Here is a 27620-nt window from a genome sequence, read left to right on the forward strand (position 1 = left end):
AACATTTTTGTACTCAAGATCTTTATTTTCAACTTTTTTAAAAACTAAGACGGCACATGTACTATGTGCTGTAATGTAATCAACAGTTACTATTTTCCCTCGCGCTAGATTTACAAATAGTGTGGAAGTGACTGCCATCTAAAAATTCCAAGCTAATTAGAATTGAGTAAAAAAATAAGATTTTATCTTCTTATGGTATTACACAGTGTGTTCCCAGTTTATGTGTCAGCATGAATCTGTATACCAAAAAGTTGTCCTAGGCTGATTTGGCCACTACAGTGGTAACACAATACCTTTATACAGTATAGTGGCCTATAGTATGATTCAGTATGGCACTTAACAGCTTCTTGATTAGGTCACTCTCTACTTGCCTCCAAATCCAGTACATCCAATCGAAGTTCAAATCACCTCAGAGAAGGAGACCCCTAAAGCCCAATCTACACGATATTCTTTGTACGATTCGATTATGATTCTATTTAAGATCCGATTAAATCCAACACGTCCGATCAGGATTCGATTTGCCATTGCAAAACAATGGCAAATCGAATCCCTATCGGACATGTCGGATTTAATCAGATCGTAAATAGAATCATAATCGAATCATACAAAGAATCGTATCGTGTAGATTGGGCTTTAGACAACCTAGCATAATCCAATTTAAAAAAAGCAGACATCTGGCTGGAAACACATGTCCTCATTTCACAGCATGAACCACACTGTGCTTCCATCACCAACAGCATGCACAATGTGCTGACCATCCTATGTAGTCAGACTGCCACAGACCAGCAATGCCAGCCTATCCCAGTGGGGTAACTCTGTACTCTCGATGTTGCCTCCTAAATGTCTCTTGTCACACTCTCCTCTCTAAAAACTTCAACATTGTGTAAAATAATGTAACAGAATTAAAAGCAATGCACTTACATTTGTACAATTAAAAAATCTTTTTTATAAGACTTGTGTCCACAAGTCACCTCAGCTACCTGAGGCGAGGTGCCACTATATGCACCCAAACAATATTCCAGTAGGGGAAAAACCTAAAACTTAGGAAGCCATGGACTGTGGGCATGAAAATAAAATTGTCAGTATTAATGGTACCCAGTAAAATTGTAAATAAGTGAAATTATTTACTGCTCACACCATATGTTGCTTACAAGTGATTACTGGGTTAGCTATAATATAATGGGAAAATACCAGGAAATGCTGAAACAAGTTTTTGTGTCGGCAGCATTTTTTTTTTTGAGCTGTAAATAATATATATTTTTATGAGAAACAACTGTATGATGATGAATTCACAGTCAGACAAGGTGAGCACATGGAATCTCTGTATCACTCACGTGGTTTGCATATATTAAGCTGTATCTGACTGCAGTAGGACCCAGAAGTTGGAAAATTGCTATAGAATTGGCACGGTTCAGGGCAAATGGCAGAAAAATAATTGTCAAAAAGGGGTAGTAGGAGTGGGCATTGTTAGGACTGTGCAACTAAAGCATAAAGAAAGCATGTAACAGAAACCAGTACCCCTGGGTGGTACTTACCTCGGGAGGGGGAAGCCTATGAATCCTATCAAGGCTTCCCCCATCGTTCTCTGTCCCACAGTGGTCTCGCTGGACCCCTCCGAACGGCGGCTATGTAAATATTTACCTTCCCCCTGCTCCAGCGCAGGCGCAGTAGCGGCTCTCGGTTTTTCCCCTTCCACACCTCTGTTCCTCTCTGATTGGCCAATATTTCTCATGCTAAGTCAATGCACTTTCTACTGCAGAGCCTGGGTGGGAGTGTCTGAAGACTGGGAGGACGACGGGCAATGATACAAAGACAGAGTAAGGGAGGAGATGTCAGGATTTTAAGTTACTCTGAGCGGTGCAGAGCAATTCTGAATTGCACAGATGTGAGTTCAGTTCTGCGCCTGCGTAGGGAAAGAAAGTGCTTTCTCCCATAGCGCTCTCCCAATTCGAGAACTGTGCCTGTGTGGTTCTTCAGTGGCGCAGCCTGGGTTAAAAAGTCTTTGACTGAAAGATCCCATTGAAGAGGGTACATCTTGGTACGTAAGGCATATGTTTATAATGCCATACAGATTGGCTTCTTGGAGATTAGAAAATGCCCAAACCAAGCTCATAGGCTAGTCTGCAACTTTTTTAGAATGAGACTTCCAGTTTGTTGGAAAAATCTTTTCACTACATAATTTCAGCATTCTTTGTGTCCTATTTTACTCTACAGGACTGGATTGGTCAGAAGATAGTGGAGAGGAACAAGATGATTTAGATCGAGGGTCTCCATACCAGGTTGCATGGTCATTCCAAGAGAGTCTCCAACATGACTGCAAAAAGTATGTTGTTTTTTTGAAAATTGCAGAGAAATTTGTGGTGCTTGTTAATTTAATCAGAGAATACTGGTGTACAGTGTTCGATAACCAATAGCAAAGCAGAATCAACTTTTTTTTTTTTTTGGTATGCTTTTGTACTTGAGTATCTTTGACCCTTGGTCGGTTATAAACACAAGTTAATGGCTTACCATTTTTTGATAAAACAGTGCATGTATGACTTACCTTTGCTAAAGATCGTCAAAGGGTAACTACATTTACAGTGCAATTAACCATGTTCAAGTGGATATATATTGCTAAAAAAAAAAAATAATAATAAAATATTCAAGCGGGGCTCCTGGTTATCTGCCGGATCATCTGTGCAGATCCATGCTGGGATATCTGTCATCATATCTGGAGATCTTATCATCTCTTCCACATGTTCTAAAATCTGCTCAATGACTGTCATTATCATTTAGAAACCATACAATTTTGTGTTTAACGGGCTCAAACTTTTCCTGGGTGAAGTAAAAGGTTCATCAATTGAAATAATATTAAAAATGAGCATTAAGGCTCAACTGTGGAAGTTCTCATGCAAGCTTTAAAGGAAAAAAAAAAAAAGTATAAATGACATATTCTTATTCACTGTCTTGCTCAATGCCACTTTATGATTTATATAGGGAAGTGCATGATGGGTAGATGTATTAAAGGTATCAAAAGAAGAGGAGGTTGTTCATTATCACTATTATATGCCATGGAATATGTTGGCGCTTTACAACTCAATAATAATTATGAACACGTGTATGTAGTTAAATCGCTGGCTGTCCCTTAGAAGAGCTCACAACCATGGCCAGCCTTTGACCTGAGCGACCGGAGCGGTCGCTCAGGGCGCCGGCTTCCAGGGGGGGGGGGGGGGGGGGCACACGTGATGTGCATTCAACGGCCAGTTGAATACACATCATGTGCGCCCCCCCTTGAAGCCGGCACCCTGAGCGACCACTCCGGTCAAAGGCCGGCCATGCATGCATTCAAAACACAATTTGAGAAGGATCCGGTTCGAATAATGTCCTCTGAAACTGAAAATATTTTGAATAAAGACGATTTGGTCAAAGCCCTCTCTGCTATATACCAAGATATTATTCTGGTCACGGAACCACGTGTAACTGTATTTAAAAATAAGTGGCTTGCGCTCCTTCCAGATCTAGACGATGAGAAATGGGAGGATATGTGGATTAAACCATTTGCATATCTTATTGCAACGCGAGATAGCTTAATCCAATTTAAGATTATGCATAAAGCCTATTTGATATTAGTTAGGTTGTCAAAGATGGATCCTTCTAAAACCAATGTTTGCTGGAGGTGTAATACCCCCCCCCACAGATGGGCCCGCACAGACGGGCCCGCAGGCAGAAATGAGGCCAGGGCCACTGGCCTCATTTCTGCCTGCGGGCCCGTCTGTGGCTGTTGCGAGTGGTAGCTCTACCCCCTGGTGCCGCTAGGTGTGATGGGGCCGTAGACTCCAGGAACCTGCTGCTGCCTCTTGCTGAGTCTGCGTGAGCCGTACGTGCCAGTAGCCCCGCCCCTCGCTCACAGGCGCTGTCTGCGCTGCGCACTATTCTGAAAGAGACCTGCCCGTCACTCCTGACTCCTGGCAATCTTCTGTCCCCAGCTACAAGCAGAAAAGTAAGATTCCCCAACTGCCTCCTGGTTGGGGAAGTGGAGTGGCGGGGTGCCTATATACACTAAAGGGGGATCTGTTTATATAAACTAAAGGGGGGATCTGCCTATAATACACTAAGGGGGGGGGGAGGTAATCTGCCTATATACACTTAAGGAAGGGTTCTGCCTATATACACCAAAGGGCAGGGGGAGGGGTTTGCCTATATACACTAAAGGGGGGAATCTGCCTATACACAAAGGGGTGTGCGTGCGAAGAGGATGAATGGGGGGGGGGGGGGGCTCCAAAATCTCCAAAATCTGGTTACGCTCAGGGCACTGTGAATCCTAAAGGCCGGCCCTGAATGCATGTCATAATTGAAGATCTCTAAAGAAATAATGGTTTGGTATCAGGAGTTTTTTTTTTTTTTTTGAGATAGTCAAAAGTAACAAGGGAACCAGCTTGTACTATATGGGTAATGTTTGTAATACCCTTGGAGATCCAAATAATTGGGTCTGGTATAGTGTAGAATTCCCTAAGTATTGGGTTGTTCCAGTGAGGGGTATGTGGAGATAGTTTCTTTTGGGAGGGGAGTTCCAGTTTTGCACTGTTTCTCAGGCCTTAACTACAACCTTCATTGAGATAGTTAACGGGTATGGGGCTTTACTTCCTCTGTACAATAACTGGGATAGTGGCTCAAAAGAGCCAAGATGAGCCGCCTCCAACATCATAGCAGCATTGGATTTATCCTGTCTCAGCCACCAATGGGCTGTGACCAGTTGACTTGCTAGGTAATATTTAAATACATGTGGAATGGCTAGTCCACCTTCTGTCCATGGTCTTTGCAGTGTTTTAAAATTAAGTCTCAGTGTTTTATTATACCATACAAAGGTTAACCGTATAGAGTTTAATTGTGTAAAGAATCATTTATGGACCCATACTGGGCAGTTCCTGAAAGTATATTAATATTTGTGAAGTAGTTTGATCTTGACTAGATTGATACGTCCAGCAAGGGAAAGAGGTAAGTTCTGCCAAGCAGCTAGTTTGTTTTTAGTAAATTGGAGCAGAGGTTGCAAGTTATTGTCTAGGAAATCAGCCACATTACTAGAATTCAAAATTCCAAGGTTCTTAAAGAGGAGCTGTTAGGTATAAGGTCTCAGAGAAAATAAACACATATATCAGTAGCTAAAGATTGGCTGTACTTACATTACATATGCATTTCACTGTCCACGTTTGGATTTCACAGAATATGTATATAGTATATGCAGAGATAGATGCTCCTGACAGCTCATGGCAGGCTCCATGTTTTTCTGTCAAATGTGTCGTCATGTCCTGCCTGCTTCCTGATCACAGATAAGCTCGTACTTGAACAACACAGTGTGCAGTGAATATTAATGAGCCATGTGGCTAGGAACAATAGCTGACTCCTGCAGTGTACTCTGCCCGGAGATTTATCAGTGCTACGCGCTGGACTGATTACAAGCTGCTGTAACGTCTCATTAGCAGCCGAGGGGAGGGCCCCAGAATGCTTTGCAGTATAGTATGCGGCTTGCGTCCTCTTGGGTTTTAACAGCCTTACTGATAAGCACACATCAAAGGTAACTGAGATTTTTATCTTCACTAATGGCTTTTGGGCTTCCTTCTAAACTGTTTAACACAGGAGAATAGAGGTTTAAATTAGCTTCTGCAGCCTGACAGTTACTCTTTAACCTTGAATACTGATTCAAGAGGGGTATTCAAGACAAGCATATTATTTAAAGGTAATATTTTAGATTTCCCCCAGTTGATCTCCAGACCAGTAAATTGTGCGTAGCTTTCGAAGATATGTAGTACTCCCTTAATAATTCACAAAAATGGAGAAGCACCCATGCAAGAAGACCTCTGTGTGCCTTAGCTCATGGTCACAGTACCAGGTGACCCAGTAACAAAAAATTCCACGAAGCTGGCACCACCAAATGTAGTAAAATAGCTCTTTATTCAAACGTCATTAAAATGACATTCAGTCAATGATCAAAAATGTAGCAATGGCGACAGCCCGCTGTTTCGAACTTGACGTCCTTTGTCAAGCCATACTGCTATCACTAAACATAAAACACACCTCCTTTAAATAGTGGTCAGTTACACAATCAACCAATGAGTTTGAAATCGCAACATCCAATGAGAATGCCTGACAGGGGGTGAGGACCTGATGGGGAACTGCTCTAAATCATGTGATCCATGGTAGACCAATAGGAACGCTGGTCGCGTAACCGAAATACGCATGCGGACAAAAATACGCATGAAAATACGCATAAAAGCTTCCGGAACGCAAAAACGACGTCAACGCGTGTCGTACGCGTAACAATTTACGCATGCGTCACCGGATGCGTAAATTTACCAAAAAAGTATCCTAGGCCTCTCCCCAGTGTGGCCAGCTTAAAAAGTCCTAAAGCCTCACAAAGGAAGCATGTGATTAATCATAAAGACAAGCCCAGTTAAGGCCACATCAAAGAGGAAACAGTCGGCCCACACTGTGGAGAGCACCAAATTTTGGCAAAAGAGGGGGAAGGAAAGAAAAGGATGGAAGGCAAGGAAAAAGGGAGAGGGAGGGGGAGGGAGGGGGGGGGAAGAGGGAGGGGGGGGGGGGGGAAGGAGAGGAAGGGGAAGGAGAAGGGAGGGAGACGGAAAGGCAGGGAAGGGAAGGAACTGGTCTCACCATAGATCATAAAAAACCAAAATAAATAAAAACATCAGGTAAAAATAACAACCCCTGACGGCATCGCCAATGGTTTACAAAGACAGAAGCATAGGCTAACAAGATCACGGCCAACACCCTTGAAGCATCAAAATTAAACACAAAAATTAAACACAAAAACTCAAATCATAATCTCGATTCAAACCCCCTCGACCCATGAGCCCCAGGCGTTTAATCCACCAAGCTTCTCTACGTGCTAGTTCTTGTTTGCGGCTCAATTTACCTCGCCAATCCAGGGGAACACTATCGATTACTTGGACTCTCATTTGTGAAATGTTATGCCGTGCCTCTGTAAAATGACTGGACACTGTCTGGGTAGAATCCTTGTTACGGATGGCAGTCTTGTGACCCGACATCCTAACTTTAAGAGGTTTGGTCGTCATCCCAACATACCCAAGACCACATGGGCATACAATCAAGTAAACTACATAACTCGAGTCACAAGAGTACCGTCCCCTAACAACAAATCTTGTACCTCTAGAAGGGTGAGTAAAAGTACCACCTCTAGTGATATGACTGCATAAATGACAACTAAGGCAGGGATAGGTACCTTTCTTAGCATTATCAGGAAGCCTGTCCCTTGACACCCGGTGATGAAAAACCTTATCCCTAACAGTGGGGGCTCTCTTAAAAGACAAGAGAGGAGGGTAACGGAACTCGGGAATACGTGGGAAGGCCCCTTGTAAGAGATGCCAATGTTTACGAATGGCCTTACCTATAGCTTCACTACAAGTATTAAAGGTAGACACAAATGGCATACGATGTTGTTTTAGTTGTCTCTTACCACGTCTACGCTGATCAGAAAGAGTATCAGAGGGCAGTGTTCTCCCCAGAATTTTTTTTCAGCCGGGTGGCATGAAAAAGTAGCCGGGTGGGTCGGCACGGGGAAATTTGGTGGCGTGCGTAACTTACCAGAGCACGCTAGGCTGCACTACCGCAGCCTAGCGTACGCCCGTCTCTCTATCTCTGTCCACTTTTACCGTTTAGTTTCCAGTTGCATTGGTTGTGGGGTATTGCAGATAGTGTACATATAATCAATTTATTATAGGAAATGTCCAAGGAGTTAAACAAAGATCTACTTACCCGGGCATTCTCCAGCCCCTAGCAGCCGTCCTGTGCCCTTGCCGCAACTCCGGTGTCCCGGTATCTCCTCCGTTTCAGATGGCGACCCTGCCCGTCTGGCATCTTCTGCTCCTGCGCAGAAAGCGGACACCAGGCGCAGTAGATGCCGACCTGGCAAAGTCGGCATCTCCAACAGGGAGGATCCCGGGACACCAGAGCTCAGGCGAGGGCACAGGACGGCTGCCAAGGATTGGAGGAGGTAAACCTTTGTTTTTTAACTCCTAGGACACTTCCTTTAATATATTATAATCATATGTGGCCCTTGCACACTATAATGCAATGCAATGCAATACAACAGGATGCCCCATTTGCCCTCCCAGCAGCCCCCCCCCCCCCCATATCACGCACATCAACCTATATCCATGGTCATTGAACATAACAGCCTGCATACAGAATTTGATTCAGCTTCAGCAGTCAGTGAGTTGTGTGCATACCTGTCTCCCTACACGGCTCTGCACACAGCTCACGGACACACGGCTCTGCAGTCGGCGGCCAGCGCGAGATCTCGCGCTTCCCGGCGAGCTAGTGCTTTGATTGGCTCAGCGCATAAGAGGCGTCACGCCTCTTATGCGCTGAGCCAATCAAAGCACCAGCTCACCGGGAAGCGCGAGATCTCGTAAGCAGGGGAGAAGCAGCGCATCCTGACAGCCGAGCACTCGTTAGAGACGAGCACTGCTCACGGTGACACAGCATCATCAGCCGCGCAGGAGTAATTTATTTTACTTCAGCATGGTGACAGCGGGGCAAGCAATCTCACCAGCCGGGCGGTAATTACATTTACCCGGGCGCTCCGCCCGGCTGATTGATCCTAGGGAGAACACTGGAGGGGTATCCTCTTGCTCTAAATTTAGATCTAAGGGCCTCTTGTTGTTCCTCTCGTTTGATAGGGTCGGATACAATCCTCGAAACACGGGTCATCTGGCCAGAAGGAATAGCATTCTTGATGCCAATTGGATGAAAGCTATTAAAGTGTAAAAGAGAGTTTCTATCAGTAGGTTTTACATAAAGTGTTGACTCTACCTTACCCGATGTACAGGTAATCCGGGTATCAAGGAACACAGCCTCCTCCTTACTGCTATGCTCAGTAAATTTAATGGTTGGACATTTAGAATGAAGAGAACCAATAAATTCAATTAGGGTCGAATGTGGCCCCTCCCACAAACAAAAAATATCATCTATATAACGCCACCAGCACTTAGCGTGCTGGTGGAAGAGTGGGTGGGTATAAACAAAACTTACTTCGTATAAACCCATAAATAAACCAGCATAGGAAGGGGCCACATTCGACCCCATGGCTGTCCCCCGTTGTTGTATGTAGAAGGAACCCTGAAAGGAAAAATAGTTAAATCTCAAAATAACATTCAATAATTCAATAATGAAATTACGTTGTGCACTGGATAAATCTGACTGTTGCATCAAGTACCAATCGACCGCCTCTACACCTCCATCATGGGGGATGGAGGTGTAGAGGCTCTCCACATCCAGGGTGACAAGCAATGCTCCCTCACCAAGCTCACCAATAGAGTGAAGCCTGTCGAGGAACATGCTGGTGTCCCTGATGTATGAATCAACAGAAACCACAATAGGCTGCAGGATACGATCAACATATTGTGCTAACGGCACAAACACAGAACCCACGCCGGCCACAATGGGTCGCCCCGGTGGCCGGCGTGGGTTCTTATGTATCTTGGGAAGGGTATAAAATGAGGGAGTCTTTGGCCTGTCCTGTTGGAGAAAAGCATATAAAGCATCATCAATAAGACCATTAGTTTTAGCTTTTTCTAATATGCATTTAATACGAGACTGTATCTGACTCAATGGATCCTCATCAATTCGCCTATAAACATCCTGCTGGGATAACTGTGAAAGTATCTCTTGTTCGTAATATTCAGTGTCCAATACGACAACTGCCCCGCCTTTATCAGCGGGGCGGATGGTTATTTCTGTGCGTTGTCCTAATTGGAGCAACGCCTGATGTTCAACTTTAGTTAGATTGAAATTAACCGTTCTAGAGTCATATTGAGATTCAATAAGATTCACTTCTTCCTTAACCCTGTCAATAAAGGTGTCAATGACAGGATGACTCGGGGGTAAGAAACTACTCTTATTACGTAAGCCAGTCCCTGAAAGAGAAAGTGTATTAGTATCTTCAGTAGTCCCTGAGTTTACACCTATAAAGGGGTTAGAATCGAAAAAATACTTAAGCTTGATGTTCCTAAAAAAACGAAACAGTTCCTGATCGATCAGAAAAAAATCAGGTGAGTTGGTTGGGCTGAAGGATAGTCCATAATTAAGGACCCGTTCTTCCACAGCCGTCAAAGGATGACTTGAGATATTAACGACTAATGTCGGACCTTCGGATCTCTCCTCTGCCGTAAAGTCATTTGTCCTCTGGCGCTTCCTACGCTGGTACCTTCTGCCGCCCCTGCGTCTCCGCCCTCCCGGGCCATCGGAGACGCCTCCCGGGATGACTGTAAAAAATCACTAGAGGAGGAGTTAACTTCAGAGGTGACTGGGCGAGAACCCTTAGGTCTAGGTTTTAAGGGTTTACCAGGACGTCTGTTCCTAACTGGAACCACCGGTCTCTGCCAGGCATACACATATCCTGTGGCATAATCAGCCAGATCCCTATGAAATTTGGATCTCTTAAGGTCTTCACCGGTTTTTCTGTAGGTCTCCATCCTCTTATTTAGGTCACCAACGTAAGCCTGAAATTCATCAGGGGGTAAGATGTTTCTCAATTGCTCACCAGTGATGTTAATCTTGTCGTCAATAGAAGGCAATTCTTTCTGTATCCGAGCTACTGTACACGTCATGGCATCAAAAGATGCTTTATTCCATATGCGCTCCCACGTGGAACAAAAGTCCGCATCATTAGGAAACAACATCGGATAGATTGGAGAGCGTACAGCTCGAGGGATCTTCTTATTGCGACAATACTCAACCAGGGTTTTGGCATGTAGATCCAGGTCTACTCGCCGTTTACGTAAGGCTTCCAATTCACGTTTAACCGACTTCACATCAGGTTCTTGTAAAAAAGTTGCTCCACCGTCTGAGTTGGCAAAGATCCTGCTGGCTTGTTCAACAGTATAAGAGAAAGTCGCAGAGACAGTCTCATTAAAATTGTCTTCCATGGTGCAGTCACTTCCACGGTACTTTAGATGCACAATTCACAAAAATGGAGAAGCACCCATGCAAGAAGACCTCTGTGTGCCTTAGCTCATGGTCACAGTACCAGGTGACCCAGTAACAAAAAATTCCACGAAGCTGGCACCACCAAATGTAGTAAAATAGCTCTTTATTCAAACGTCATTAAAATGACATTCAGTCAATGATCAAAAATGTAGCAATGGCGACAGCCCGCTGTTTCGAACTTGACGTCCTTTGTCAAGCCATACTGCTATCACTAAACATAAAACACACCTCCTTTAAATAGTGGTCAGTTACACAATCAACCAATGAGTTTGAAATCGCAACATCCAATGAGAATGCCTGACAGGGGGTGAGGACCTGATGGGGAACTGCTCTAAATCATGTGATCCATGGTAGACCAATAGGAACGCTGGTCGCGTAACCGAAATACGCATGCGGACAAAAATACGCATGAAAATACGCATAAAAGCTTCCGGAACGCAAAAATGACGTCAACGCGTGTCGTACGCGTAAAAATTTACGCATGCGTCACCGGATGCGTAAATTTACCAAAAAAGTATCCTAGGCCTCTCCCCAGTGTGGCCAGCTTAAAAAGTCCTAAAGCCTCACAAAGGAAGCATGTGATTAATCATAAAGACAAGCCCAGTTAAGGCCACATCAAAGAGGAAACAGTCGGCCCACACTGTGGAGAGCACCAAATTTGGTGCTCTCCACAGTGTGGGCCGACTGTTTCCTCTTTGATGTGGCCTTAACTGGGCTTGTCTTTATGATTAATCACATGCTTCCTTTGTGAGGCTTTAGGACTTTTTAAGCTGGCCACACTGGGGAGAGGCCTAGGATACTTTTTTGGTAAATTTACGCATCCGGTGACGCATGCGTAAATTTTTACGCGTACGACACGCGTTGACGTCATTTTTGCGTTCCGGAAGCTTTTATGCGTATTTTCATGCGTATTTTTGTCCGCATGCGTATTTCGGTTACGCGACCAGCGTTCCTATTGGTCTACCATGGATCACATGATTTAGAGCAGTTCCCCATCAGGTCCTCACCCCCTGTCAGGCATTCTCATTGGATGTTGCGATTTCAAACTCATTGGTTGATTGTGTAACTGACCACTATTTAAAGGAGGTGTGTTTTATGTTTAGTGATAGCAGTATGGCTTGACAAAGGACGTCAAGTTCGAAACAGCGGGCTGTCGCCATTGCTACATTTTTGATCATTGACTGAATGTCATTTTAATGACGTTTGAATAAAGAGCTATTTTAGTACTCCCTTAATAGAATTATTTGGATCTCTACGGTATATAACTAAATCGTCTGCATAGAGGGAAACTTTCTTCCAGCTCATGTACCTGGAAACCCATTATCTCTCTTTAGATTGTCTAAGTGCAGCTGCAATTGGTTCCATTGCTATCGCAATTAGGGCAGTTGACAAAGGGCATCTCTCCCTGGTACCTCTGTGTAAAGCAACAGAGGCGGATAAGGAGGAGCCTATCTTAATTCGAGTGATAGGGAACTTAGATTGTTTTAAGCCATGTGATCAGTTTATTACCATAGCCGAACCTAGTAAGGCTAGCCCATAAATACTCCCACTCCAGAGTCAAATGCCCTCTGAATATCAAGGAATGACAATGCTCTTGGATCTTGCATGTCAGCTGTTAGTTGTATATGAGTAAAGATACGTCATAGATTGATATCTGTGGTTTTTAGAGGCATAAAGCCAGTCTGATCAGGATCTATATTTTCTGTAATACAAGTATTTATTGTAGTAGTTATGTTAGTTTAAAATTTTGAGGTCGTTATTTAGTAATGAAATTGGTCTGTATGACTGACAATCAAGGGGGTCTTTGTCAGGTTTGGGAATTAAAATTACATGTGCTTGATAGAAGGAATCGGGCAGCATTCCGACCACCAAACCATGATTGAATATAAGTTTCAAATGGGGGGCAATTATTTGTGAGTATCGTTTATAAAATTCAATAGGGATCCCATCTGGGCCTGGTGACTTATTAGGGGGAAATGAGGCAATTGCGTCAAGAATCTCTTCCTCAGTAATGTCGGTTTCAAGTGCAGTAGCAGTGTCAACATCTAGGACCGGTAAATCAAGCTCCATCAGGCTATTTAACATATCAAGCTTATTTCCATTAAACTTGGATTTGTATATATTAATGTAGTATTCATAGAATCTGTTAAGTATTTCTGATGCAGAAGACGTTAGCGTACCATTTTCAAGTCTAATTTCAGGAATATTGGAGTTGGAGCAGCGAGAAATGTTTTCCAACAACTTACCATTTTTGTCTCCTTGTTCAAATATTGTTTGTTGCCATTCTAGGAGTGAAGTTTTAGTTATATCAGTCATATGGGGGTTTAACAAATGTTTACATTGCATTAAGGAATCGTATGTATTCGCATCTGGTGAATTATCGAAGGTATCAGACGCATCTGCCTCATCAGAGACAAGGGATTCAAGTTTGATATTAAATTCTTTTTTTAAGTGCGCTAATTTGGGAAATATAGTCCCTCCCTGATAGTGGCTTTGAATGCATCCCATACAATTGCCTCTGAAGCTGACCCAGTATTGAGTTCCCAATATTGTTGTATAGCTAATGTGATTTTTCCTGCTATTTTAGTATCGTGTATCCATTTAGGATTCAACTTCCATAGTTCTTTACTTGTCTGTAAGCCTTTTTTACATGTGATTTCAAGTGGAGCGTGATCTGATAGTCCACTAGGGAGATGTATAGCTTGTAGTATGTTTAATAAGTCATTGTTGGCAAAGGCCAAATCAATTCTAGCGGCAGTTTTATGAACAGCTGAGAAGTGGGAGTAGGCCAATTTATGGGAGTTTTTCCATCTCCACAGCTCGGTTAAAGAATATATGTCAGCCCAGTTACAGAGGTCAATGTTCGAAGCACGGGAAGGATTTGTGGAGTCTCTTTTGACCTCTAGTATGTCGTTAAAGTCCCCAATAATTTGTAATTTTGCTGGAAGGAAGTTTTGTAGTTTTTGAGACAGGCTAAGAAGAAGAGATTGTTGCAGAGGGGGAGGTGCATATGCCAACAATGCAAAATACCAGGGCTGTGGAGTCGGAGTCGGGGCAATTTTGGGTGCTCGGAGTCGGGGAAAAAATGCACCGACTCCGACTCCTAATGAATTTAAACTGTAAAATAGAAAATATGATAAAATGTTCTATTTCTCAGATAATAGTCATCATAAATCATGTATACATACAGTAATAGCTGTGCTTAGTCCACAAAAATGAAATAAACCAATCAAAATTAGTTACTTGTGCTGCTTCAATAAAGCAGTCCCCGTATTTTTAAAGTCAGATATACACCTCTGATTGTGACTGTATATATGATGTGTACACAGGAATTTCTTATATATACTAAATAACATCTATGCTGTAAGAATAAAGCCTGATGTGTAGCCGTGTCACTAATAGAGATGGTCAATGAGATGGGAAATAATTCTGCTTTGATTCTGATTTATGCAAATGTATGCACTCTCTTTGCTCATGAAATCAAATAATTTGATATGTTGTTAAAATTTGGTTTGGTGACTACGACTTAAATGGTACCTGGAAAGGATGAAAAGAAAAGTTTTATACATACCTGGGGCTTCTTCCAGCCCCCTTCAGGCTAATCAGTCCCTCGCTGTCCACCTCCACCACCTGGATCTTCTCCTGAGTCCTGGTAATTCAGCCAGTCAGCGCAGTCTGGCCGCATGCCACTTCCACAGCCAGGAGCGTTGTGCACCTGCGCAATAGTGCTGCGCAGGTGTAGTACGCTCCCGGCGGCGGAGTGTGTGCATCCGCACTACGCCAGACTGGCTCAAGTACCTGGACTCATAGCACAAGATCCAGGTGGCGGAGGAGGACAGCGAGGGACTGATTAGCCTGAAGGGGGCTGGAGGAAGCCCCAGGTATGTATAAAACTTTAATTTCATCTGTCTCAGGTTTGCTTTGTTACACAGTAGTACTATACTCTACATATGCACTCTCCACAGAGCTGCAGGGAATCCACTGAGAATGTTGTGCACATTGAACACAGCGGTTTTGTCTATCACCCATAAACCTGGTTAAGATTGTACATGAAGAATGTGTAATAGAGGAAGAATCTCTTATTCCCCTGGAGAGTACCTGCACATCACTCTTGCATGTACCCACAGTTACATTGCCTAGGGCCTGATAGATGTTCTTTGTTCCGGTCTGTACCTTTCACAAGTACTCTTACCAAGGACTAGTTTTAGTCTATGACTAAAGGGAATAAATTTGGCAGTCTCCATATCCTTCTCACTTCAGTCGTCTTTTAAATTTCCTAAGCGTTGGCAGTCAAGAGCCAAATTTCATGTTACATACTTTTAATCAACAAGATTGTAATATGCAAATTAGAGGAGGAGGAGTCGGAGTCGGTGGAATCCTAAACTGAGGAGTCGGAGTCGGTGGATATTTGTACCGACTCCACAGCCCTGCAAAATACAGTAGAACAATGCAATATGATGCATCTACCTTCGCTGTCTATATAGGAGTTAAGATATTTATATGTAAGTTATTTTTTGATTAGGATTGAGACATCTCGTGAGAAGGAAGAGTATGTCGAGTGAAACGCTCTCTGCACCCATGGCTTTTTAAGCACTTTAACTGTAGAACCATCTACATGTGTTTCCTGTTAAATAAGTATATGAGGTTTGTACCTTTTGTATATATTGGAACATAAGAGACCTCTTAAAGGGTGAGCCTAGTCCTCTAATATTCCAAGAAATTATCCTTAAAGAGAACCTGTACTGAGTAAAAATATTTAAAATAAACACATGAGGTAACTTCAAATGAACATTACATAGTTACCTTGCCATCAGTTCCTTTCAGAAGCTCACCATTTTCTTCTGACAATAATCCCTTCCAGTTCTGACAATATTTTGTCATATCTGAAATATATCAGTTGCTGTCAGTAAAATATCAGTTGCTGTCAGTTATAGCTGAGAGGAAAACTGATGTACTAGGAAATGTCCATGTTTCCCTATGGCTCAAGTGGGCGATGTTACAGTTTAACTGTGTGCTGACCAGGAAGCTGTTATGGGTAATGGCCATTTTCAAAATGGAGGACGGAAAATTCCCTTGATGACAGTGAACAAACAGGACGCGGGACAGGAGAAAGACACCGAGGAGTAGACTACATGGAAGGTAAGTATGACTTGTGTATGCTTATTTTGACTTTTAATTTTCAGTTCAGGTTTTCTTTAAGGGGGTTTCCATTGCATATTTGAGAAAGCTGGAAACCTGTTGGCATCACCTAAGATATCTTTATCTCCATTGTTAAAGGGGGGGGGGAGGGGGGGGGGAGAGACAGAGGGCGGCCAGGACCACAGAGCAAACTTGAACCAGGAGCCATAATAATCCAGATAGATTACTTAGTAAGGAGAACCAAATTAACATAATACCCTTCTGTAGCATAAACAAAACCACAATACCACAGCTTTATCCCTAACAAGAAAAACAAAAATTAGTCCCCCAAACACCCGGATTGAAGTGAAACGTAACCAATGACCTGCACAACTTGTTAACGGCAGATCCTTGATTACCAAAAGGAGTGCAGACCAAGAACTAGGTCCGCCGCTCAGCATCTCCCAGATAAACGGGGGGTACAATTTACAATTTATCGTTAAAGTCCTGACTAATTGAACAATAAACAGTAAGCATTGTGCTAGCTACTTCCCCTGTATCCTCATCCTGCTGATAAATTCTGTTATGGTGTATGCTAATAATGGGTATGCCAAGGCACAAAAAGATAATTTAATCATGTGCTGAATGGGGGGGGGGGGGGGGGCCTATTTCCTGTCACTATAGATTAGGTTCCTTTAGTCCGTATCCTCTATGGATAACAATCTTCGACCTAGATGGCAAGGTACAGAGTTGGTCTATAGCAGAAAAGCATGCATTGCTAGTATTTTGTTACATACGTGTAGAGCAATGGTTACTGAAGGCAGATGATAACCATATCCTTATAGGGGGACATTGCCATCTAGTGTAGGATTGAATTATTACATATGAGTACTTTAAGCTAAGCAGTATGTAAGGGTAGTCCCAAAATATTTTATTTACCATATATAACAGGAGACTCTGGACATTTTACCTGAAACAAGGTGCACTACGTAATCTTATTATGAACGGTATATAAATGTGGCACTGAGTCAATGTGTACAGGTTTAGATTGTGGTAACCAAACAAGATTGGTACATCCATCCAGTGAATTTATAAAGTACCCCTCATAGAGTGTAAGTTGAAGTATCTAATATAGATAAATAAACCTCCGGATCCAATGTCCGGAGCGGCCCAGAGCAAATACCATTTATACTGCAAGAGACAAGCTAACTGTAATCATCAAGAGGTTACATTTTCATAGTATAGTCACATGTAAGAGCAATGGACAATAAACTTCTTTATCATAAAGCTGGCGTATTCTGGTTGTAAAATCTGTAGCATATAAGGCCACACCGGACAGCAAATCTGTATTATCACATGTGCGCCACACACCCAGCACTTGCACAACGACCCCAAACAGTAAACCCAGTGCTCACTAGCGTCCACAGAATCCCACCGCAGCCACGTCAGCCAGGGCGCCAAAATTGAAAGTTTGAATTTGAATTCACTGGTAGGAAACCCGCGAATCTCTAGTAACGGGCATGCCCTCCCTCGCATATCGCGAACCGTAAGATATGTTTAACCCGTACAGGACGTCAGCGTCAGGACGTCAGCGAGCACCAGGTTCACAATGCCCAAGATAATAAAGCGTATTACATTAGCCATTGACATTTAAGACAGTACAGTATCATACCCAATCAGCATAAAACCTCAACGGATATAGACTATTTGCATCCAAGCAAAAGGTTCACAACACAAACTATATACGAACACCCAGATAATAGAGCAACAAACTGATTGAATCTAAGTTATGATGATAATGGGGCTGCGTTCAAGTTCTGTGTCTTGTACATGCCTGTAATTAAGAAACATATGTATGTATGTATGTATGTATGTATACGTGTATTAAACTTATATATATATATATATATATATATATATATATGTTAAATATATATATATATGTTAAATATATATATATATGTTAAATATATATATATATATGTTAAATATATATATATATATGTTAAATATATATATATATATATATGTTAAATATATATATATATATATGTTAAATATATATATATATATATATATATATGTTAAATATATATATATATATATATATGTTAAATATATATATATATATATGTTAAATATATATATATATATATATGTTAAATATATATATATATATATATATGTTAAATATATATATATATATATATGTTAAATATATATATATATATATATATATATTAAACTATACAGTGGGTTGCAAAAGTATTCGGCCCCCTTGACGGTTTCCACATTTTGTCATATTACTGCCACAAACATGAATCAATTTTATTGGAATTCCACATGAAAGACCAACACAAAGTGGTATACACATGAGAAGTGGAACAAAAATCATACATGATTCCGAACATTTTTTACAAATAACTGCAAAGTGGTGTGTGCATAATTATTCGGCCCCCTTTGATCTGAGTGCAGTCAGTTGCCTATAGACATTGCCTGATGAGTGCTAATGACTAAATGGAGTGCACCTGTGTGTAATCTAATGTCAGTACAAATACAGCTGCTCTGTGAGGGCCTCAGAGGTTGTCTAAGAGAATATTGGGAGCAACAACACCGTGAAGTCCAAAGAACACACAAGACAGGTCAGGGATCAAGTTATTGAGAAATTTTAAAGCGGGCTTAGGCTACAAAATATTTCCAAAGCCTTGAACATCCCACAGAGCACTGTTCAAGCGATCATTCAGAAATGGAAGGAGTATGGCACAACTGTAAACCTACCAAGTCAAGGCCATCCACCTAAACTCACAGGCCGAACAAGGAGAGCACTGATCAGAAATGCAGTCAAGAGGCCCATGGTGACTCTGGACGAGCTGCAGAGATCTACAGCTCAGGTGGAAGACTCTGTCCATAGGACAACTATTAGTCATGCATTGTACAAAGTTGGCCTTTATGGAAGAGTGGCAAGAAGAAATCCATTGTTAACAGAAAGCATAAGAAGTCCCGTTTGCAGTTTGCCACAAGCCATGTGGGGGACACAGCAACCATGTGGAAGAAGGTGCTCTGGTCAGATGAGACCAAAATGGAACTTTTTGGCCAAAATGCAAAACGCTATGTGTGGCACAAAACTAACACTGCACATCACTCTGAACACACCATCCCCACTGTCAAATATGGTGGTGGCAGCATCATGCTCGGGGGGTGCATCTCTTCAGCAGGGACAGGGAAGCTGGTCAAAATTGATGGTAAGATGGATGGAGCCAAATACAGGGCAAACTTGGAAGAAAACCTCTTGGAGACTGCAAAAGACATGAGACTGGGGCGGAGGTTCACCTTCCAGCAGGACAATGACCCTAAACATAAAGCCAGAGCAACAATGGAATGGTTTAAAAACAAAAAATATCTAAGTGTTAGAATGGCCCAGTCAAAGTCCAGATCTAAATACAATTGAGAATCTGTGGCAAGATCTGAAAACTGCTGTTCACAAACGCTGTCCATCTAATCTGGCTGAGCTTGAGCTGTTTTGCAAAGAAGAATGGGCAAGGATTTCAGTCTCTAGATGTGCAAAGCTGGTAGATACATACCCTAAAAGACTGGCAGCTGTAATTGCAGCAAAAGGTGGTTCTACAAAGTATTGACTCATGGGGCCAAATAATTACGCACACCCCACTTTGTAGTTATTTATTTGTAAAAATGTTTGGAATGATTTATGACTTTCTATCCACTTCTCACATGTACACCACTTTGTATTGGTTTTTCATGTGGAATTCCAATAAAACTGATGCATGTTTGTGGCAGTAATGTGACAAAATGTGGAAAACTTCAAGGGGGGCGAATACTTTTGACGCACGCACGCACACACTAAAAAATATAGTTTTTAGGTATGCATATATACTACAGTAAAGGACGACATAGCACAACATGTGGTGAAGGCCAAAATGGTGGCCGCAATGCAGGGCAGGCTGAGACACCATTAACGGTCAGTTTGCAGGTGAAGCATAAAAGTTGCTCAAATTAGGGAAGCAGCAAGTAGTATTAAGAGCAAAAAGGGATGCCATATTGAGAGTTAATGTGCTATCATAAACCGAGCAAGAAGAAAGAGCACGTTACTTCAAAGTCTCGAACCAAGTCATTGCGTCCTCCGCACTATCAAATTGAAAGGACTCACCATCTTGAACACGTAGTTTGGCCCGGAAAGAGCATTGCGTATGGAATTTTCTTTTCTCTCAAATTTGCTTTTACCTGAATAAAAGACTTGCGTTGTTTGAGAGGTTCTGTAGTAAAATCAGCAAAAAACATCAAGCGAGCATTTCCGTAGTGAAGCTCTCTGGTCGTTCTGGCTGCTGAAAGAATTGTGTCCCTGTCCCTATAATTCAATAGCTTTAAGATGAGCGGACGGGGGAGCGATCCAGGGGGGCCCCTTTTAGCCGGAATTCTATGGACCCTTTCAATGACTAAGTGAGGAGAGAAGTCGGCATCTGGCAGGAGCTTTTTAAGTAGAGACTCCATAAATTCTGGGATTTTATCTCCCTCCACACCCTCCTCAGGCAATGTCAGCAGACGTAAATTACACCTACCATCAATGACACGTGTCTCTTAAGGCTGAAATCCGTTTCTCCATGGCTGGAATGGCACGGGAGGAGCAGTTACTTGTATCTTCCACATCTGAAAGCCTTCTTTCAGACTCACTCGTGCGGTCTCTCAGGTTAGAGACATCTTGTCTTAATAGACTTAGACCAGCTTCGTAGCTATCCATCTTGATAGTAAGCGTTGTTTGACATAGCTTTATGGCATCCATTATTTCAAATGGGCTTGGTGGCTGGGGTTGATCCTCCTCTGGTTCCACTTCAATGTCAGGCTCAGTCTGTGTTTTATTTTTGGGCTGCCCGCGTTGTGAAACAGGGGTCATCTGTTTGTCTGTAGGGCGAGTTTTCTCCAGCTTGTCAGCTTTATTTGCCCTCTTCGACATGCTTGCAGTGGAATAGGGGGCAAAGCGATTAGTTGTTCATTGGCCTTTAGCAGGGCCTCCCGCCTCTAATGCACTCTGCAGCGGGGCACTGAGCTCAGGGTTGTCAACGAAGGGAGGATTGTACCACTCGAGATTGACGTCCTGGGTGTCTGCAGCAGTATATCACCTGTTTGCTGATAGTTTGAGCAGCTCTGCAACAGAAGCCTTATATCTTAGTGCGAGGCGGCGGAGCTCCTTCACAAGCGTGTTATCCTGTCGCCATCTTGGCCATACCCCATGAAATCCTTTTTTAACAAGTAGAGTAAGGCCAATCTGACAAACCTTCTGGTAAGTTCCCAGGAAGATTGGACCTCCAGAACCTGGGAAATACAGGTTCTCCGTAACACTGCAGTCTAATAATCCTGTTTCAGCTTTCAGATATATTTATTTGCCGGCTTCAATGTGTATTTATGTGTATATATTTATAATAAAACAAATGATTTCATCGTCCCAGTTTTGCCCATGGTACCTGACTATTTTGATCCAAGCTAAAACTCTCTGTACTCGAGAGACACTACCGCATTATTTTTATAAATTGTTGATTTATTAGTTACATTGCAAATAACCAGTTCTTCTTTTTAGGAATAGCTGCCAGAGTTCTTTTCACCTTGTTTCAATCCGTAGAGTGGTGGTAGCAAAATTTCCAGTGTGAAATTGATAACTTTATTTTACCAGTTGTACATACAATCCAGATTGTATCATGTTTGGATACACCGGCCAATCTTAAACATTAGCTGTGCTTACAGTGGATTTGCCTCTAGTGGATGAGGCCTGTATGGCAACTGTGGCATAATAAGACTGGGTTTGTCACCGTTATATATGCTGGTTCTGAAAAGCTGTACACTGGTTACTAGTGAATTATTTTACGGTATAAAGTAATACAACAAAAGGGCTTCTTTTACCACAAAGAATGCACACCGCATTGCAGTAATAACAGAAACAGCTACAACAGTAAATTACATTGTTTGGATTAAAAAGAAAATGCATACTTATCTGCCAAAACCATTTCTTGTAGACTTAAGCCTCTCTTCTTCATAGCCACTATGATAGAAGTTCTTGGCATGCGCCTGTAACTTTTTCCATCTTTACTGACATACGTCTGGACCCTAGCAATGCAATGACTCTGCTTTTCATTTGTTTGTGAGGAAAGTGGAAGTGGCAGATCGTCATGGCTGCTCAAGCAGCGCAATGTGTGCTGCACTAGGGTGTGCCAAAGGAATTGATGAGCCATGGAGTAAATAGGTTTTAATAAGCATACTTTTTATGCTTTTTGCATAGCTATACAATTGCCATGTCTCAGTCTACCACAGTGTTTTTCTGTACTTCACTGCTGTTTTTCCTAAGTCTTCTCTGTACTTTTCTCACTAATTATTTCTGACCTGTATTTTTTCTCTAGCAGCATACATTTGGTAGAGTATCAATATATTAATCTTTCAAAATTAATTTAAGGCTCTGTGTTAATTTTTCCTATTTGTCATGTTATAAATGTAGGCTTGTCATGGAAGAAGCACACAGCAGGAGCTCCAGGGTTGCCCAACTTTGCACTTATTTTCAACAAAAATACAAGCACCTCTGTCGCCTGGAGCGAGCAGAATCGTGTCAGAAGAGATATCGCCACACATTCCAGAAAGCTTTGCAGAAAGCGGCCATGACAGATCCTGAGTCAGCGGGGCAGCTAATGCAAGAACTGCGCAGGGCTGCACGCTTGAGAGCCAGGTAAGGAAAGGAATCACTGTGGACTGACCTACACCCTTTTTCCAACATAGATCGTTTTTCAGCTGTTAAAACAATTATAAACCTTTGTAAATAGGTCTTCTGAAGTTATGACACAGCTTTTACCAGTATCAAAATTAAATGTGGAGTTAAATCAGGAGAATTTTTTTCATGTTCTGGGCACCTAGAGTTAGACAAAAGGAACACTCAATTCACCATTGTAGTACCCAGAATACATTGCGGCTTGTGAGAATATTTCTTACCCAGCCTTAATCACACTGCACTAATTTGGGCAAGTTCAAAAAGTAATTGTAGTTGATTGTAGATTAACACTTTATGGTTTGTCTGCAGATCTCTCTAACGCCAGCATATTTTTACATTGACTATTTGCATAAAACCTACTTCTTGCAAAACCTTTCAATAGAGCCTACCTCATGTGTACACTTAATTGCAGGTAAAATAAGTGAGAGACACAAATTATCTGTCGTGTTGCAAGCAGCTGTTATTGATGCAGTAATAACACTTTTATTTGATTGTCACATTTATAATACCCTATATACTCAAGTATAAGTATAGAAATTTAGGTTCGATTCACTAAAAAAAAGTATAAGGGTCGACTTATACACGAGTCACAGGCAACACTGAGCACACTGAGTAATGTGTGTACTATTAGTGTCATTCCTATTTGTAGCAATTTGCCAAGTGGCAAGTGACACTTTGAGGAAAGGAAATGCCAAGAAAGCACAAGTCCTGGCCACAACAATTAACAAGGAAAGGGGCGAGGAAAAATACTGGGCTGCAGGAGGGGGAGTTAATTGCTGCAATTGGGGGACAGGAGCAGTTAATGGCTGCAATACTGTATGCAGTGCAGTCAATAACCCCTCCTGGTCCAGCAGTGCAGCCATTAACTTTGCTGGGTAGACTTGTACTTGAATCAATAAAAAAAAATCCAGCTTGAGTGTCAGATATTGGAGTCGACTTATACACGACTTGTATTCGAGTATATACGGTAATATCAATCATAAATGGGCCCCAGTAGTTGGTCAAGTTCATTTAAGCAGGGGACACGCTTGAATGTTCTCATACATGCATGCAGAAAAACTGATTTAAATGGAGAACTCCTGTTAATCAATGGGCTAATTCACACTTCATGCATTCTTCCTTTGCAAGAAGGACCACCATAGCGAAAATCATAAAACTTTAGATACATGTAAACACATAAATACGAAGTACTTTTGTTCCAGAGTAAACTGATACCTGAATTACCGTATTTTTCGGAATATAAGATGCACTTTTTCTTTCCCAAAACTGGGGGGGGGGGGGAGGGAGTGGGTGCGTCTTATATTCTGAAGGTACAGTATTTTAGGCCCCAAAACATACTTACCGGATCCTGCCGCCGCGATCCTCTCCTCCTTCGCCTGACTGCCATCATCCAACGGTCGCAGCAACTCTCATCTGAGGCTCCCATTAGCTGTCATGAGAGGATCCAGCAATTCCATCCAGTATCCCCGCTCTTAACCACTTAAGGACCGGGCTTGTTTGAGCTGATCTGTGCAGCGGGGGGGGGGGAGAGGGGCTCCTCAAAGCCCCCCTCCGCAGCGATTTTCTGCCTCCTTCCCTCCCTCTCCTATTTCACCTGGGCGGCGCAGGACGGAGATCCGTCCTACACCGCCTCTTATAGGCTTCAGCCTATCAGCTGCCGGCGATCCCCTTTATGGCGATGCTGCGCAACAGTGCCGTATGATGTAAACAGCGGGGATATCTTCCCCGCGTGTTTACATTTCGCCTGCGAGCCGCGATCGGCTGCTCGCAGGTTGTTCACTGAGACACCCTCCGTGAACTGACATGGAAAGCCCATGTAAAACCACTTAACACCTAGGTCCACCGATCGGCTGACGGTGGTCGTTAAGTGTCCCAGCCGCCGGCTCCTCTTCACTGCATTCTTGTTTGCAGACTGCAGCCTCGTGGTGATCACGCGCTGCCGCCCCGCTGACTTCTTCCATAGTTACGGCGTCCTCTTCTTAGTTTCAGTGCCCCCTTCTGTGTTATGAGCAGCGCACGTGCGTCTGACTTCATGCGTGACCCCAGCGCACGTGCGCCGCTCGTCATACAGAAGGGGGCAATGTAACTAAGAAGAGGACGCCGTAACTATGGAGGAAGTCGGCGGGGTGGCAGCGCGTGATCACAGCGAGGCTGCAGTCTGCATACAAGACTGCAGTGAAGAGGAGCCGGCGGCTGTGACACTTAACGACCACCGTCAGCCGATCGGCGGACCTAGGTGTTAAGTGGTTTTACATGGGCTTTCCATGTCAGTTCACGGAGGGTGTCTCAGTGAACAACCTGCGAGCAGCCGATCGCAGCTCGCAGGCGAAATGTAAACACGCGGGGAAGTTATCCCCGCTGTTTACATCATACGGCGCTGTTGCGCAGCATCGCCATAAAGGGGATCACCGGCAGCTGATAGGCTGAAGCCTATTCGAGGCGGTGTAGGACGGATCTCCATCCTGCACCGCCCAGGTGAAATAGGAGAGGGAGGGAAGGGGAAGGAGGCAGAAAATCACTGCGGAGGGGGGCTTTGAGGAGCCCCCCCCCACCCCCCGCTGCACAGATCAGCTCAAACAAGCCCGGTCCTTAAGTGGTTGAGAGCGGGGATACTGGATGGGATTGCTGGAACCTCTGATGACAGCTAATGGGACCCTCAGATGATAGCTGCTGCGACCCTCGGATGATGACAGTCAGATGGAGGAGGGGTGGATCACAGTGTAAGGATCAGGTGAGATGCAGCAGGGGTGAAGCGTAGTGTAGTTTGAGTTGGCTGCAGGTGTTAGTGAGGGTAGTGTAGTGTAGTTTAGTTGGTGGTGATAGTAGGGGATAGTGAAGTAAGGTGTAGTTGGTGGGGGCAGCAGGGGTAAGTGAAGTGTAGTGTAGCAGTAGTTAGTATAGATGGGTAGTGTAGCTTAATGACCGTTTTTGGGTGGGTTAGAGGTCCATAAGACGCCCCTGCACCATAGACGCACCTAGGTTTAGTCCCCAGCCCCCCCCCCCCCCCAATTTTTGCCCTATAAATCGAGGTGGGTCTTATATGCCGGAGCGACTTCTATTCCGGAGCGTCTTATACTCCGACCTTCTCCTATGTTGCTGTCACTTACAGTAGGTAACAGAAATCTGACAGAACCAACAGGTTTTGGACTAGTCCATTTCTTCATGGGGGATTCTCAGGGTTTTCATTATTTTTAAAAGAACTTAAAGGATACCCGAAGTGACATAAGATAGACATGTGTATGTACCGTGCCTAGCACACAAATAACTATGCTGTGTTCCTTTTTTTTTTTTTTTCTCTCTGCCTGAAGTAGTTAAATATCAGGTATGTAAGTGGCTGACTCAGTCCTGACTCAGACAGGAAGTGACTACAGTGTGACCCTCACTAATAAAAAAAATAATCCCCTTTTTATCTCTTTCTTGCTCTCAGAAGCCATTTTCTGCTAGGAAAGGGTTTTATAGTTGTAATTTCTTATCAGTGAGGGTCACACTGTAGTCACTTCCTGTCTGAGTCAGGACTGAGTCAGCCACTTACATACCTGATATTTAATTATTTCAGAAAGCGAAAGGAAAAAAAGGAACACAACCTAGTTATTTGTGCATTTGGCACTGTACATACACATGTCTATCTCATCATGTCACATGTCACATGTCACTTCGGGTATCCTTTAATAAATGGCTGTTGCTCAGGCCAACTGCCAAAACAGCGTGCAGCAAGCAGGGAGGCTAGCCAGTATCTGCATAAATCATTTTTAGGGAGTGCCTTTTATAAATAATAAAGCAGAGAGTCCAGGTTGGCACACCGATTCAAATGCAGGATACTTCACTTTATTGCTTCATCAGCACAATGAACATGACAATTGTTTCGGGGCCACAGCGGGTCCCCTTCCTCAGATAGTGCAAACAAACACACCTACTAGTGCACAATAACTTTATACTCTATGGGGTGGGAAGCCACCCATGACAATCAAAAAGGAAACTCCCCCCACCGCCCCCTGCTCCATGTGCCAACATTGCTGCTGGACTTAATAGTACAAGCCATCATGCATACCATACTGCACTTCATGGATGTGCATGCTGTTAGAATTTAAGTAGGCCTCAGTTACTTGGCCTGAGTTTAGATAAAAGGCTTGTCCGCAGAGTATGTCTTTAACATAAATAGAGTGTCTTGTGATGCAGACAGAGGCATCTCAGTGTCTGCTTGAATAAACAAGCAGATACTGAGAACATCGGAGAACATGTTCCTGAAAGAAGGTCACAGGCCTACACTGACCTCAACACGTACACCACAGGAACAGTAAACACAGGCCGTGTTTACCAAAATACCAAATTCCAGTAAGTAAAGGAAATGTGACATTGGATATTAATCGAGTAGGTGTGTATTATGACACCACAAGGGGCTAAGCCAATAGTCGTGGCGAAGATGATGTCACATTTAACTCTTTCCTATCCGCTATTAAAGATGCGGGACGGGCGGACAGAGGGCTCTCTCTCTCTCTCTCTCTCTGATTCCTGCTATGCTTCCTACTTTAATGCTGACTGGAACCTCTAAGTATTTTCATTCTATATGTAATCTGTCATAATGTATGCTGTACATAGGTAGTCTAGTGTAACGTAGTTTAGAAAGAAGGTACCTGATTGACTTCAGCAGGAAGTTTAATCAAGAAGCTTGTAACGCAACATGAAGATTGGCGTGGCTAGGATATGATGAACTGTATCTATCTGTATTTCTGTTTCCTGA

At 43.0% G+C, this 27620-nt stretch overlaps 1 protein-coding gene across 4 annotated transcripts in view; it reads left to right on the top strand.

Annotated features, from left to right (window-relative positions):
* INO80D (INO80 complex subunit D) overlaps positions 1–27620 on the top strand; it is a 114541-nt gene that overhangs the window by 59810 nt on the left and 27111 nt on the right. For all 4 annotated transcript variants that reach the window (XM_068244997.1, XM_068244998.1, XM_068244996.1 and 1 more), the window contains 2 exons: positions 2215–2323; positions 22619–22843. In XM_068244997.1, coding sequence (XP_068101098.1) covers positions 2215–2323; positions 22619–22843 — 334 coding nt within the window. The remainder of the gene's footprint in view (positions 1–2214; positions 2324–22618; positions 22844–27620) is intronic.

The sequence above is a fragment of the Hyperolius riggenbachi genome, chromosome 7 (genome assembly GCF_040937935.1).
Source record: "Hyperolius riggenbachi isolate aHypRig1 chromosome 7, aHypRig1.pri, whole genome shotgun sequence".
NCBI lineage: Eukaryota > Metazoa > Chordata > Amphibia > Anura > Hyperoliidae > Hyperolius > Hyperolius riggenbachi.